Source organism: Caloenas nicobarica, chromosome Z (genome assembly GCF_036013445.1).
Source record: "Caloenas nicobarica isolate bCalNic1 chromosome Z, bCalNic1.hap1, whole genome shotgun sequence".
In the NCBI taxonomy this organism is placed as follows: Eukaryota; Metazoa; Chordata; class Aves; order Columbiformes; family Columbidae; genus Caloenas; species Caloenas nicobarica.
The window spans coordinates 106,930,343-106,946,976 of NC_088284.1; the positions used below are offsets into that span (position 1 = coordinate 106,930,343).

Sequence of the window (16,634 nt, forward strand, 5' to 3'; positions counted from 1 at the left end):
TGTAGCCTGAAGGAATAACTTAAGCTATCGTACTCTTCAAATTCTGATTGGCAAGTCAGTTTGGGTATTTGTGTCAAACATAATGGCATTTTGTGCTTATACAGGATTACTGAACTTGACTAAAATCGGCACTCGGGCTTTGGGAATAGGATAATATTGGAGTCTGCTAATAGTGCATAATCACCACATTCCTAAATGTAAATGTTCTGTGTCTGAAAGATTTTCCAGCATTTGTTTTAAATTATTTTGCATCAATGTGACTTTGTTTAAGTACAGTTTGTTTTGTTCATCTTTTTTTTTTTTTGCCAGAATTCATAGTTCTGGTAAAGTCTTTATTGTCTTGCTACTGAAAAATGTTATGATGTACAATTTTTAGGTTGTAAATGTGGATATGCCCATTATGGATGATTCGGAACTCCAGAAGTACTCAAAGGTATGACTTACACCATGGTTTCCTTCACGGTATATTTAATCAAAATAGTTTGAGCAGAAATGAATTTCAGTTTTTCCAAGAGTTTCGAGAGATTTTCAAGATATGTATGTTAATATTGTGCAAAAGAGGTTTGTGGAGGTGATGTGTTTATGTACTTGTGGGGATGTCTTGGTGAAGAAAGGCCAAAAATTCCTAATCAGACACAGCTGTGAGGGACTGTTGGCGATCCATGAATTGTTCCTTTTACTTGAATATCCAGAATGAATTTGGAACCAGGAGGACAGTCAGTGTTTCAGCTTAAGTAATAAAAAGCCAGAAAATGGCTGAACTGAAGGAGCAGATACTGCCGGTCATCTCTTCTCCACACATTGCCATGATTCTGCTGCCTTGTCTGGATAATGTATCAGTTTTGTCTTAGTCTTCCTAATTTTAGCAGACCAAAGTCACTCGTGGTTGGAGACTCCCTAGAGAAAAATTCCAAATTGAGGAGGCCCACTGGGAAAAGGCGAATACAGAAATCAGTGATTTCACCTTGCAGAAACAAGGATCCCGGTATTATTAGTGATTTGCAGAGGATGTTTCAGGGATATTTTTGCTACCCCAAAGTAGTGTAGCTCCCAAAGGAGTAAGACAGCTAATCTCGTGATGAGTTTTTTTTTATGGCGATTACGGAATTTCTTTCGGTTTTGTTGAAAACTCACCTTTTGGGTAGGATAGACTTTAGGTGCTTTTCTTTGCGTTTTTTCCAATACGATAGCATTATTTTAAATACAGTTCAAACTGCCCTTTCCCCTGAAGGGCAGGTTGGTTGTTTTTGTTTGTATAGTGAAATTATGGACACTTGTGCTGTAACGCAGATGATGCCAGTATGAAGACTTAATCATCTTACTGTGCGATTTTCGTTTAATTTGGTTGGCCACTGAATCCTAAATGTGTTTATATTGTGGTAGATAAAGATATATGCATGCTTAGCCATACTTATCTTTTGGCAGCTATTGCCCATCCACACTTTGAGATTAGGAGTCGAGCTTGACACGTTTGATGGACATCATTATATATCATCGATTGCTTCAGATGGTCCAACTGCAGCACTTGGTCTTCTGCAAGTGGAGGATGAACTTCTAGAGGTAAAAAAACCCACTCCCCCCCAAAAAATAGAACTGATAAATTTCCTGTTTGCTTAGCCCTCTTAAAAATGCTTATATTAAATTCTAAATTGGCTGCTGTGTGTGCAGTAGTAGTATTCAGGAGTGAGTTGTGGAAGCAGTTGGAGTAGTGCTTTGGAAGTCACATTCATGTTCTTCACTGTTCCATTCCTCCTTTATGGACAAAATGTCAAATTCTTGTGCCCTGTTAGTGATTTCATGCTTTTTTTTTTTCCCCACCCTTAGGGCAACGATCATATTTGTGTTGAATGTATTTGTGTCTATCTGTAGTCCTTTAGCTCAGCCTTTTGAGCAATTTGCCCTTAGCTTTTGTGGTGGATAATCTTTCTTAATATTTGTCAGTACTAAAAAATTTACAACCATCTCCGAAATAGTGGTTCCTGTTACACATAATGACTTGTTTGTTGAATGTTGAAAGTCCTTTGTGCATATGAGCTGGTACATCAGTGTGTTTAAACATGTATAAAGAGGTATTGGGGCAGCTTGGAAGTTATCAGAATCAGACCCAACCTATTTGCTCAGGAGAAAGATTTATTTGATAGAATTAAAATTGTATCCATTTAGTGTGTGTGGATGTATGTATATCTGTCAGTATCTCAGCCTGCAAGTGAAAGGACATTAATTTCCCATTGAATAGCTGTTCTTTGTGGAATATTTAAAATTTGAATTTTTTTTTTTAGTGGATGTGAAGAACATTTAATTGACATCAGTGGGAACAGAATTAGGCCTTCTGAAAGATTAGTTTGTTAGGTGTACAGCTCTTTTGCTTTTACTCGTTGTTCACCCTTTAACATCAAAAATTCATACTGATATCACTAAGACCTAAAACATTTTCTTCAGTTATTGCTTAATGGAGGAAATTTTGATTCCTAAAGGAAGGAGTAATGGAATGCTGGAATTGTTGTTTAAATTCCTTGGCCACTAAACAAAAAGTTGTATACAAAAAGCAATGATGCAGTGCTGTAGAGTAACTTAGGAAACTTTAATTGTATATATTTAACAGTTTTACTTATTACTGTGTACTTACAATTAAGTTCACAGATATGTCCAGACCTAGTGTGCATAAATTTATTTCTGCTCTGTAGCTGGAAAAAAACCCCCAACAAAATAAAAATGCGCTTGAGGGCTCAAACTATGTATGCCAGGTTTAGCCCAGAGTATGTTTTTGCAGCCAAGTTATAAATCCCCTTAAGTAGGGGTTTGCAATGGAAAAAGTGACAACCCCATTCCCTAAACAAGCAGCTCTACCTGGGCCTGATACTGTTGGGATTAAAATGTGATCAGCGAGGAATTTTTCTTTAATATATAGTGAGGTTGAACATGGATTATTTTTAATGATGTGTTTGAATTATGATAGAAAGCGTGGTAGTTTCTTTTACTTTCCCCCTAATTTTAGTTAATTTCATTGTGTTCTTTTTTAAGAGTAAATTGCTTCCTTGTGTCCTCTGAGGTTTGTTATAAAATTTCCCTCGCTCCCATTTGATGGCACAAGTAACTGGGGCGGTGCGGTGAATGAATGGGGCATAGGGCACCTTGTGCGCTGATTTTTGGCGGCTGTGAAAGCAGAAATGGGACCCCCTGGGTCTGCCCCATCAATCCCAGTACGCTGAGGTTTGCTGGGAACTCCCCACCGCGCTGCCGCTCTCAACGCATTAAAAAAATCCTTATGCGTAGATACTTCTGCTTAAATAATTAACTAATGGAGGAGCCTGATAGCTCAGTGGTTGCTGTAATTCTTGCCAAAAAAACCTGTAGCCGTTTGTCTTATGGTGTTGGAGGCCAGTTACGCCGCTCGCAATTTTCCTCCTTGGCTGGGATATAGTGTGAGGGGAATTCTGTGTTTCCCAGCAGTACGAGCTATATTTATACTGTAAAAAGCGCAAAGGAACAGGCGGGGGGAAATAGAGGTGAGCATGAAGAAAATGGTGGCTACGGTGAGATTGTGGGGGGTTTTGCACAAGATTGAGTCCCTCTCAAGAACACGGAGATCTGGGAAGTACGTGATGAGGCTTTGCCTCAAGTCTGCAGGTATGGAGATGTGTATGTTGTATATGCGCTATATTTTCTGGGATCAGATGGGGGTTCATCTGCATTAGCATTGCGGTTTGGGTGTGAAGTATTGAAGAGAATCTCCAATGATCTCCACTTGCTGTGCTGTGGTTCGTGGGTTCGTGTTGTAGAGGGGACTCGGATGATGTGTCCTGGGTTCCTAAACTGACTTTGGGCATTAGATCATGAGAAGGAACTTCAGGGACCCTGAAAGAAACTTCTGAAACACACGTACTGTTGGGGTTCAGTCCATAGCACGAATCGGGTGAAAGCCCTGCTCTTTTGGGGCTGTGCTGCTCGGCACCATGGATGATGGTCACATCTGGGACACCTACTGGCATTCTCCTGTCCTTGTATTTACAGATATTGCTGTGTACCCTCATGATATTGCAGATTGATGAGGATGAATCACTGTAGTTTTATCTTCCTCATGAAGCACAACTGCAGTATCCCATTTTAAAGTAGCATTATTATATATCTGCCTTTTTTTCTGCTTTTAAGTCCGTGGTTTAAAACATCCGTTAACAATGGCCTTATAGTCTTCTGTTGTCACTCAGGATATAATGCTTATGGGATGATAAGCTTTGACCCTTGTCAGGGTTTTCCAATTAATTGCTTACTGTAATCTCTTTCTTCCTTACTATATAAACATTCTTGTATGTTTTCTGTAGGATCTATTTCAGTTTCAACCACTTTGTTACTTTTTAAACAACAGACAAAGCTGCACTAGCTCTGGCTTCAAGGTTTTGATTAGAGCTCAAAATCTACTTTCTTAAAATATTTTTGGAAATTAATATTTTATTCTTTTAACTTCAAACACATAAGCCTAACGCTAAAAAAAATCCGCAACAAAACTGCAGGTGAGAATGAGAACAATCCTAGGAAAGATTTAGGCCAGGAAAAGTCATGAGCAGAAAACCAGTTGGAGGAGGCAGAGATGTGATGTAGGAGTAGTCACAAGATCTTACAAATGAAGTTTAAATCTTACAGTAATGCACGTATACTTCAGAAGCATATGGTAATAAAACTATGCAAGCTTTGCCAGAATCCCTCGGTAAAATTAGACTTTCACATTCAGCTGGAGAAAGACGTATGCAAAAAAAAAAATTAATGGAAGAATGTGGTTGATATCCTTTTAATTATCTTAGTGTGGATGTGCGTTTCCTTTTCTGTGTAGGTCAATGGCGTTCAGCTGTGCGGCAAATCACGCCGTGAGGCAGTCACTTTTCTGAAAGAAGTGCCACCCCCGTTTACGTTGGTTTGCTGCCGGCGACTCTTTGACGATGGCAGCGAGTCTCTTGTGGACGAGCCCACCCTGGGAGTTCCCCCTCCGAAACAAAAGGTAAACTCCTCATGTCATTCAACTACATTCAGCAGTGACTTTTTGAAAAAGCTGCATATATTTCTGAGAAAGTGATTTAGCTTTCTAAAGACAGTGTTTCTGTTTCCCTTTGGCTGTTCCATCCAGACCACTTTTCAGTCTTAAATAACATTTCCTAAAATATGTAGCTATATGAGGCAGTTTTCTATTAAATTGTCGTATAAAACTGCCTTTTCCATTCACTTTGGGCTCGTAAGGGACAGCTGGTGTTTCCTTGAAAGATAGTTCATGTTTGCAACACTAGTACTTTTGCTACAGTTTATACAGGTTGGCCATAAGAAACTTCATTGTACTATAAATACGAGGTAGGTAAATCACCAAGCATGCTGACTATGTACATCCCATTCATCATTCTTGCACTTAATAGGTGAGTGAGAGCTCTGAATTACCCTAAATCACATCCTTGCCCCCATTAGCTGATTGCTTCCATGTTCTGAGCAGGTTTTTATAGAACTGGAAAAAAAATGAAACTTAATGTTTCTTTTCCATTGCAGAAGCTTTAAAGCCTCAGACTAAGGCTTGACACTTGTAACGGTGGTTCCTATTTATAAAAAGTATTTACACCTTGACTTCTCGTCTTTTCAGATATTTTCTGATGTAATTTCCCCTAAGGGGGAGAATAAAACAAGAAATACGGATGTTTCATGGAAGAATAAGGTGTACAGTATTACATCTTTTTGGAAAAGGCCCTTTCTGTTGCAACAGAACTTGTTCCACTATGGGGTTTTTTGATGTTGCGTTTTACTGAACATTTTCCATGTGCCTTCTTCAGTTGCACATCTTTGCAATAAGGTGATGCTGAGAGAAGAGGGGTTGCCTTGTCTTTAGAGCAATCTCACAATTTTTCTGCTTCCTTTTGTCAAAAGTATCAAGGAAGAGTGTGTGGAAGAAAACTTCTTCCTTTTGCCTTCTGGCAGTGCTCTGTGTAATAGGCATATTTGTCCAAAGAAATAAGGTTAAATCAGTGCAAAGGTAATGGTATAAGGTTTCAAGGGGTTTCTTGGGACATCACACCGTGATACTTTGTAAAGATTGTATTGATAAAATACCAGTAATGTTAAAACACGCATTTTAAGTTAGACAACAAAAGATGCCTTTTTGGAAGATGTTTTTATGAAGCCGTCCTAACCCAACAAAATTGGGTAACTATACCTCTGTCTTTTACACCTTAGCACAAATATTGTGAAAGAAACAGCTTTTTTTCCAATTAGATACTGTTTGTGTAGTTACAAGATACGCAAACAAAAAATTCTTATTTAATGTCACAAGGATCAGATGTGCCCGATTGCCTGGTCTTTCTCTTGGCTGTCTGTGGTTAAATCTTTTATGCTAAGATATTTATTTTTTCCTTTATGCATCTAATGGGACAGCTGAAGTTCATCAACATGTAACAGGTTAGTAATATTATAACAACTAATTTGACTAATATGTGGGTATTTGTATGCCAGGTTGGGCACTGATTCTCAAAACACGTAGGCAGAGTCCAGGAGAGTATCCGAGGCAGCAAGTTGGAGAAAACTGGATGCATAATGTTCAAGGAAGTTGTAATTCCATAAAAAGCCATATTTTAGGGCATGTACAAGCCATTAATGATCAAAATATTCACGGCACAGCATTTGTAAAGAACTGAAAGAATAGTATTTGAACTAGAGCTTTTATTTTTCAGGTGAAACCTGAGGAAGACATTAATCCTGAGGAGGAAGAAGGGGAATTAGCGTTATGGTCTCCGGATGTGATGGTTATTCAGCTGGAGAAAGACAAAAATGGTTTAGGATTCAGCATTCTGGACTATCAGGTATACTCTTCTGTATAACTAAACACTAAAAATCCCTCAGATCCTTTGTCTTGTGTGGTGCCTTAAAATGTTTTGTGATGTTGATTACGGGGTAATCGACTTGGAATTGTGTAGGGAAAAGTAATTTATTTTGATGCCGAGTCTATCAAGTGTAGTGTAGAGCTTGTTCTAAACCAGTCTGATTATCAGACGTGATAAAGTGCAAAATCTTTAATCAAACTCCACCTCATAACTCCGAGTTTAATGGCTAAATGTTGGGGGGAGGTTGGGTTTTGTTTTATTTTGTTTTAACTTGGAATGACTTTTCAACTGTGAGAGTGGCAAGTGAAATTTCTTAGGTATTGCAACATCATTTCCTAGGTACCAAACTTAATGAGTCTTTAGCTTTTTATTCCCTCATTGCCCCAAATCACCTTTCATTTACAAATGGAGTATAGACCCATTTGTAATACATTGAATACATTAATTTATTAGTATAAGAATAGAGATTAAAGAACCTAATTAATAATGTTTCAGTTACGCTTCTCTGCTTAAGCTATTAAACCAGGATGCCAGAGATATGGGTAGAATTTTTGGGGGTCGAGGGGGTGTGAGAGGGGCAGCTCGCTTTCAAAAGTCATTCATAGCTTAAAATTTGATTTCTCCAAGAAGAACCATTTTGAGGTAGGTTATACACTTGTTAAATTCCTTAGGAATCCACTGACAAGTCTTTAATTGGGGGAAAATTTACTCGAATTCATGAATCCTTCTTTCAAAAATATTGCCTTCAATGAAATATATAGAAACTCTCAAAGTCTGTGGTCAGAGTGAAAAGTTCTTCATTTTTCTAGTCAACGTGATATATTTTTAAACCTCTAGCCATCACATTTATAAAGTAGTAAATTAGCTGGATCGCTCTCCATAATAATATACGCATCACATCTGAATGCTGCCTAAACATTGTAGTTTAATAAAATGTGTTCCACTGTTGTGCATAAATGTCAAGTGATATAAAATTCACTTTTTGATACAATAAGGCATGAATTGGGAATGAATTAGAATAAAAAATATTTGAAGTATTATGCAAAACCATTAATTCTATATTTTAGCAGTGTGATTTAAGATTACTGAAAATAGATCCTGTTAGTCATTTTCGCTGACACATGTTGGGTGGCAGTGCCAGCTTTACTGTAGAGTTGCTGGGAGTCTTTACAGAGCAGTAATACACAGATTTGCTTTTAAGTTCTCATATAATCAGAATTAATGAAGGCTTTAATAACAGGCTTTTTATTTACTTATTCGCAGATGCAAATACATGAGCAATGTTGTGGTACTTTCAGCTAAATTTAAATACATTCTAATCAATTCTAAATGAGTGGTAAACCACTTAATCTCAGATCTTTATAATTTCAAGATATTTACGTATAAAGTATGCTCTTTTGTTTGGGATTTGCCTCTTAGATCTCTTACACTTTTCATCATCTGCAGATTAATTTTTATAGAGAGATATCTGTGACTCTGTGTGTGTTTATGTAAATACATCCATCACATTCTTGAGAGCAGGGCAAAGAAAATAAATAATTGTCCATGCTAGATTGGAGGCAGGGGGGGGAAAAAAAAAAGTATGTGGTTCCTGAGAGACTGTTCAGAATTCTTAAAACAGATTTGCTGAGATGCACAAAATTACGGTGAAGCGTTTAATTGTGGCTTAAAGGACCTGGAGACCTGACTCTGTTTGCCGTATTTCTTTTTGCAATGTTACCCTTTTATAAAAATGAAAGCTATTGTTTTTTTAGACACATACTTTTTGCTTTGCAAAAAAAAGACTCAAGCCTTATAGTGGTAAATAATGCTGCATGCACTATATACCCACTGTTGATTTCCCCATTTTCAGTAATCGTCTGATTATTTTTTTTTAAATGAAGATGGGTATTCACATGGCCAAGCTTCTTATATGTAGATGAGGTTGATGAGTGAGGGACCAACCTTTCTAGGCTCCCATTAGCGTCGATGGAGAGGAAAACACTTTTTATGAGGAGATTCTGAGCAGAAGGTCTATTTGTGGTGCTCAGAATCACCCTCCTAAGGGCTGACTCGCTCTCTCTGACCCTCACAGATGTTCAAGGAAACTTTGGTGTTATCCTCCCAACCTGGAGGTGATGTGACTGTACCCTGGGTTTTTAAGATCACATTATTTCTGTAGCTGTTGGTTCAAATGCCACTTCAAAAATACCAGCAGGACTTCAGAAAGATCAGCAGGAACAGTGAAGTAACCTTACAGGAAGAAAGGCAGACGTGAGAGGCTTTTTACCTTTTCATCCTAATTTTGATTATAGAATTAGGTGTGATGCTGACTACCCTCATCCTATATAATTTATGGTATTTGTCTCTTTGTATTCTCAAACCTGACTACGTGGTGTCAAGGGCATTGGGCCTCAGTTGGCTAAAATGCTGCACTTCCTAAGTCACGCTCTGAAAAACAGCAGAAAGAAAAACTCGTGATGAGGTAGAATAGGAATCTGAGTATGTAGAAAACTGAATGCTGAGATCGAGAAATTATTACTCTGGTATATTAATTTTTAATGGGCTGTCTTTCTAATAATGTTTCATCTATCAAATAAATGATAAGCATATCCCAAGTGACTTGCAGGATATTCCCAGAAATGTACACGCATAATTCCAATGCCTATATATTTTAATGAACTAATTACAAATTAATTATACCAATTATGCCTAATCAATAGTATTTCTACTTTGTCCTGTGTTTTCTTTTGTCTGTCTTTGGGGATTTAAATGCTTGAAACAGAGCTTTCTTTTTTTCTTAGTAAGGTACTTTTGGAAGAACTGTACATGTGCTTCGAAAACTTTGGGATACCATTAGAGCAACACAGACTTAAACTTTTTGATGTAACAAGACTGTATTTATACAGGATACTGTTCAGCTTCACATGATCACTGTGTATAAAAAAAAAAATCTTTCTTCCCCTTGCTGAATGTCCTAATTCGTAATTATATCTAGAATCTTTGAGGCTGCTGCTTTGCTAGCAAGGTCAATACTTGAGAGAGGAGGTAGATGGGGAGGCTGATCCTTTGTATTCTTGAAATGATCGGTTTCACTGGATTTGTCACCCGGTGTGATGGCTTATTTAAGTAAGAAACACCAAAGAGGTCTTAGAATGAAATCTTCTGCGTATTTTCCTATTGTCACCACTGTGTTGGGATCTTGTCAAAGCTCTTAGGCCAGGCACTGCTTTTTCTTGATAAGGCTCTGATGAGAAGCCTGCGGAAGGAGCGGCGGTGGCAGTGGTGCCGATGGCTCTGCGTGCGACGGGCGTTTTTGGCTGATAACGCATCGTGCTGAGCGGAGCCCCGAGGGGCAGCGTTGCGGTGCTGGTGATTCCATCTCGAACAGGGACCCTGCCCCCCTTTTGGCCATTAAAAAGGTGTGCTGTTCAGTCTTCGGGCCAACTTCTCCGTGAAGTAATATGCTGTACCTCCCTTAATTTCCTTGTAATTTCACTTGGAGGGGTTGCTCTCTTTTTCACCTCTTAACTAACTTTTATGTAGTGTTGCTGGCACAGTTAGCGGCAAGTATGTTTTGATGGTGAATGGGGGACCCAGTGCACTGTTTGTAGAGTGCTCTGGCATCACCTGTGATGCAAGGGCCTATGGTAAACTTATTTATTGTTCTTTGTCAATAGAAGTGAAAATATCTAGCTTAACGGTAACTTTGTCTAGCCTAAAGCTCAACCTCCTAGCCAGCAAGTCAAGAGCCAAGTCGTCGTTATCGGGACCAATCCTTTTTCTTGGAAACAAATGAAAATGGAAAAAGGCATCAGGGTAAAATTGAGGAGAAATGCTGTATAAAAATGGTGGTGATCCCAGGGCATGACAGCAAGAAAAACCACACAAGATGGAGACTTCTATAGAAAAGGAGACTACCATAGAAAAAAGGTACTTTGAGTGGCCCTGAAACAGTGTTTACCAAAGACCTGACACATGCAGGCCAGCAGATTCTGTCACTGATGTTTTACAGAAATATTGCAAAAACCACAGGTAGCTGAATCGCAGATTTCTTGAGGCAGTATTGACCAGAAGGGAACTCGAATGGTCTGATGAGCTTTTATCAAATTAAAGAAAAAGCTGAATGGACTTTATGTGGAGCTTAATTCACTCTGCTTTGAAGTCAGAGTATTTTAAAGCAGCTGTTTCCAAATGAGTGAAACTGCAGCGGGCGAGGGTTGGAATAGAGAGGGCTGATGTTTCACATAACTCTTCGGCCTGCCTGGGAGATGCTGCTTCGCTCTGTCTTTCTGTCAAAGGTGATTCCTGAGTGGCGGCTGCCCGGCAGGCCCGCTGGAGGAGCTCCCAGCCTCACCTGCTCCACGTGGTCCCTGTAAATATCTGCCCGTCCATGGAAGCTGGAACAGGCACATCAGCCCTGGATAAGCTTCACGTTACCCAGACCCAAACCAGCTCAAAATCAGCGCTGAAGGGGTTCTTACTGTAGCCTAGTGACAGGGACTCCACAGCTGCCGTATTCCTGGGCTTATCTTTATCATTAGCAGTTTTTTCTTACTGTTGGACTGAAGTCTTTTTATACGCTGCGCATTCAGCAGGTTAAGTTTTGTCCTTCTCCCAGGGAGTATGGGAAACTATTGTTTTCTTCTTTATAACAAAATCACTGCGTAGTCATTCACGGCAGGAAGTGAAGCAATTCAAGTGTCTCCAAATATCTTTCCTCTTTTCTTTATACCCCAAACAAACAGGCTCCAGATGTAGAGTTACAAAAAAGCAAACTGACTTCTAGTTGAATACCATCTTCTACAAATAAGGTGTTTTTTTTCTTTTTTGGGCTGTTCAATGGCAATATGTGGGCTGGAATGCTTTGACATGTTGCTAGCTGAACATTTGCCCTCTTGAGATAATTTGAGCTTTGTCTGTCTTGTAATAAGTTTGTTATGAACAAAGAAGCATATTCATGTCCTTGTTAAGCACATTTTCACCTGATCATGTGATGGAAACCTGTGGCTTATTGGCAAAAGCTGCACAGCTGTATTAAAAAGAGGTTTTACAATGGCTATCAGCTTGGTACTGGGAAAACTGATAAAGGCAGCTTTTCTCCCATCTCTACAACCCATCCACATTCATTAACATCAAAGTTCCGTAAGCCTCAGTACCAACTGTGTTGGTACTCATCTCACGGAGGATTTGCTCCTCTCCCCCTATGGGAAAGTTCTGCATCCTTTAAATCATATTAAGCTGTTTCATTTGTAAAATAATTCTTAATAGTGTGTCATGAATTGAATTCAATGTAGCTTTTTGAAAAATTCTCTTGGAGTTCAGCTTAATACTACTTTTCAGGACTGAAGAGCTTGGTGAATGCAATTGAGCACATTCCTGGTCAAGTTTCTAGGGCGTTCGTGATGAGTGGTTTCCAAAACCTCAGTGCAGCAGTACTAAAAGCGTTGGGAGACCAGAAACCGCTTTAATAAGAAATCAAAGAGCCTGTGTATCTCAGCGTGAGATACAGACAGGCAGGAATAGCTGCTGAGGTGGAGAACTCGGCTGCAGGGAGTCACATTAGGGCTTGGGCATGTCCTGACACGGGGCCGGGGGGGTCATGATCTGACTCTCCAAGTGAGAAGTGAGGAAGGAATCTTGTGTACAGCGACATCCTGGGGGTGCCCTCCTGTCCTGTGTGAGCTGTGACAGCCTCTGGACAATACCCGAGTTTGCAGAGAAACTGGAGCGTTACTGAGAACATCTGTTTTTCTTTGGTTTGTCGCATCTCCTTGAAATAAATACTAAGCAGTATTATTATTTTTAACCCATAGAAATGTTTTCCCTATTCCCCAAAAATTCTACCGATCTGGTTGTTCTCTTTCATTTCCTGCTAGGAGGAATGGTTTCTAATAAAAACAAAAAACCCCACCCCAAACCAAAGAAATTCATTATTATTCCACAGTTATCTTCTGCCTGCAAGAGAAGGTGAGAATTTAAAGGGACAAAACCGCATCTAGATTTTCTCTTAAATGCTTGGCAAATCTCAGCAAGGGCAAGGTAATGTAGATGAGACTAGAGGAAACTCTGCAGTTGAATGCTGTTTATCTGTTCTAAAAGCCGTGCTGGTCTTTCAGCGAGCATGTGGAGATGAGGGAGCAACGGGCGTGTAAAAGCTCAACCCAGATAGCTCTGAATCTTTTGTTCTGAACTGATGAGATTTGAGGTGTATATTGTTTGCTGATGGCTAAGCGTGAAGAATTCTGAAAACTTGACGAAGTTATGAGGTATTCTGTTTTCTTAACACCTCGCCCTTCTGGAAGATGCTGCTCCCCTAATCCAAATAGTGCTGGAGTTTTTCTGTCTGTTCTCACTGCATTTCTCAGTTTTTGCCTGGCCCTCTGTCTTCTCCACCATCCATACCGTTGCAAGTCTTCCTTGGGCCAAGTCACTGTTTGCAGATCTTTATTGCGAAACAAGTGCCTGTCCTATCTCCCCACCTTTTTTTTGCAGCTTTTTCTGTAGCAAATTTTCCAGAATTAATGTGTTTGCTGTTGATGGTGCAAGCTCACTGTGCAGAGAGCTCTTTGTTTGAAAACACCTACTGCACTTGCATGGCCTGTGGGCTTGTTGGATTTTTAGTTCAGGGATTTATTTGAATCTGAAAGTTGATCAAACTCAGAATGCGCATTAAGAGCACTGAGTGCAGGTTATGTAGGTGATACCGTTTATAACTTTTCCCTTGTCTCGTTGGTGCTTTTTTCTTTATTCCCACACATCTCTACCCTGTCTTTATCTCATCTACACAGTGGCTTTCCTCCATTTCCTTATGAGTTCAGGGTTTTTTTTCCTTATCTCTGTGGCTTTTCCCTGTTGTCAGCATTGAGTGTGTTTTTTCTGGAGCTGGAAAGTCTGAAAGTATAAGATATTAAGAGAGTCAAATGAATGTAATCCCTGTGACTTCAGCTCTGTTGAGAGCAAATACAAAAGGCAGATGAAACCTTTAGGTTGATTGAGAAGTTTGATAAATTAAAAGATACTGACAAGCACCTGAGTCCACTGCAGTGACACCTTCAAAACTACCATAGCTGGTGCCTATCTTTGATCTGTTCATTCGAGAGGAGCAATAGTGGGGAAGATATTTTTCTTTTGATGGTTCCCTGGAGGCACTTTTGTCCCAGCTCTGCTGCTGATGAACATTCACATGGCGCTCGCCAGCCCTGCGTGGGTTCCAGTCATTTCTTCTTGTTGTAGAAGACCTATAGGACTTCAGATCGCAGGTGATGAAAGCCTGGTTGTGGGAAACCCTCTGTGCCACCTACTTCCTTTGCTCTTCTCTCTCCTCCTTTGGGTGTGGCTCCGTATGGTTGGTTTATTTGTTTTTCTTTTCTTTCTCTGTGAATTCCTGTTTCTTCGCTGACATTTCCCATAACGGAGGTTTTGATTAATGCTGGCTGCACCCTAGAGCTTCTGCAATTCATCGCTTTATTCCCTCACTGCAGATCAATAAATACTTAGGTTTTATTTCCAGTGCTTTGGCTTACTTCACAGAAAAGTTCAGCGTTCCTCCTTGAATGCCGTTCGGTATTTAAGTTTGTATTACTTCAGCACGTCAGGCTGGAGTTTATTTCTTTGGTACGGCCAGAGCCTGGGCGCTGTGTTGTCTTCATCCTCAGCAGCCCTGCTGACTGCGATCTCATACAAGCAGAAGAGGCAGAAACAAGTCTTAAACACTTTGAATTTCAGTCTGATTGCCCATGCAGCGAATATAACTAGTCGAGCACTTTCTCAGGGATGTTTTTTTCAGGCTTTAGAGCACCTTTGGCAGTTCCTATGGCCAACTCCTGCAAGTATGCTGGAGTGAATGTGCAGAAGGTTTGGACCTTGAGTCTCAGTCCTAAATTGAGACCATGCTAAGGAGGGAGGTGGACCTCACTCACACGTGGTTCTTCCTCTCTTCTTCTGTTGGGAAATACTTGGTGCCTTTTGCAAAGGCTGCGGGTTGTTTATCACTCTTGACTCTTGCATCCAGTTGGCATTGCTGGTGTGTGTGGAGGGTGGCTCTGCACAGGGAATGGGTATTTTGAGTAACTTCACAACACTGAGCATCCAGGTAAATGACTTCACGTGCAGTTCTACCTTTGTTCTGCATAACAGGAAGATGAACATAAAATACTTTTGGTCCGTTTGACTGTTGAAGTGTGTACGTTCCTTGTACAGTATGCTGCAGTGTTGTTTAAGAGTTTCAGTCTGGTATCTTATTCACTTGCAAACTAAAGAGTTTTAAATATGGATATGTATGTTAGACCTGGAAGTGGTCCCATGCAAAATGTAATGAAGCTGGGTTGCTCTGACCTCTGAGCTCTAACATGTGTGTGTTTTGGCTCTCTCACAGAAACCTGCAGTATACAAATTGGCACTTGTAAAATTGTTCAGATAAATCAAAATTGGTACAGGAAAAAAAGTTCCAAACTGTTTCTTTTGGGATCCTTTGCCATGCTATTTTTGATGTGTGTTTTTGGAGGAGTGTTTTTGTGGCAGCAGGCAGTTTGTTGCTTGAAGAAAGCTGAAATATTCTAGGAAGTCAGGCTAGCTGAATTTAGATCTTAAGTGATGCCAAAACTAATATAGCCTGTAACTAAGTGAGAGTGACTTTGCACAGTAAATGTCAGTCACCCGCAGCTTTGTCTTACATTTTCATATGACCCTTTAAAAAAGAGGAAAACACAAACAAAACCCCAGAAAACGTGGTAGCTGCTTACACCCGATGGAGTTAGAGCTACAGTCCCACTGCACAGGAGAGGCTGCTCCTCATCCTCGGCGCACAGCAAAGGCTCTGCTGGGGCTGGACAGACAAACAGACGGACTGGTCAGGGCATGGAAGTGTCTGGTGGTGCTGGGCTGGCCTGGGGTGCCCTCTCTTGGCTGCTGCAGAAACCTTACATGTTGGTAAGGACAGTGGAAGAATCAGTTGGTAATCATATTAATTTTCCAGCGACGGACAGAGGTAAGCTGGAGTGGTTATGTTCCCAAATTTGCATCCTATCCTGTGATAGCTTAACGAGGGTAAATCTTCAGTGCCCACGGCAAGCTTGAAGCCCTCACTTGAAGCCACGATAAAACTACGCCGTCCAGCAGCATTGCACGCAGGACTCTGTTAACTTGGTGCTCCTGGGACTCCTAATGTTTTAGCAGAGCTCAGGTTTTTAAGAGGCTTCATACTGCTCCGAATCCAGGGATTCTAGAGGCATCAACTGCAGTGGCCCCTGCTTGACTCTTTGCACTGCTAAATGAATCCAGAACAAATGAGCCTCTGAAAATAAGAAGAAAAATTTGACACCTGGACTCCAGGAAACATTTGTGGATTTTGATGAGGAGCAGTAGAGGGGAAGGGAAAACCTATGGTTCAACGTAGTTAAATATATGGTGTGCTAAGTATGAATAAATTGTGACTATTTTAAACAAGTTCATACACTTTTTGGCTGGCTCAAGCACAAAGGAGAAGACAACAACTACCACATACGAGTTCCTCACCGGGTTACCTGGAGGCCAGTGTCCTGGGCTGCTGTGCAGCAGTGGCCAACCTTCAGCGTTCATCCAAGTGGCAATTTTTTCTTTACGTGTAATTCTTTTTCTTGAAAGAATTTGTGTCAGTACTTGTGAGTTGAGAGGGTTTGTCTCCTGATAGCCTTACTTTGCAGTCTGATTCCTTTCCTCATTGCTCATAAATGATTAATTCATGCAAAGGTATCCTTCAGTAAGCCAAAGTTAAAAGCTCCTCTTTAAATGTACAAAGCCCCGCTCGTGCCCATTTTAAGATGACCAAAT

The 16,634-nt window shown here is 40.2% G+C and overlaps 1 protein-coding gene across 4 annotated transcripts in view; it reads left to right on the forward strand.

Moving 5' to 3' along the window:
* PATJ (PATJ crumbs cell polarity complex component) overlaps positions 1-16,634 on the forward strand; it is a 151,010-nt gene that overhangs the window by 32,529 nt on the left and 101,847 nt on the right. For all 4 annotated transcript variants that reach the window (XM_065655636.1, XM_065655634.1, XM_065655637.1 and 1 more), the window contains 4 exons: positions 377-433; positions 1,426-1,560; positions 4,826-4,990; positions 6,696-6,824. In XM_065655636.1, the coding sequence (XP_065511708.1) occupies positions 377-433; positions 1,426-1,560; positions 4,826-4,990; positions 6,696-6,824 (486 nt within the window). The remainder of the gene's footprint in view (positions 1-376; positions 434-1,425; positions 1,561-4,825; positions 4,991-6,695; positions 6,825-16,634) is intronic.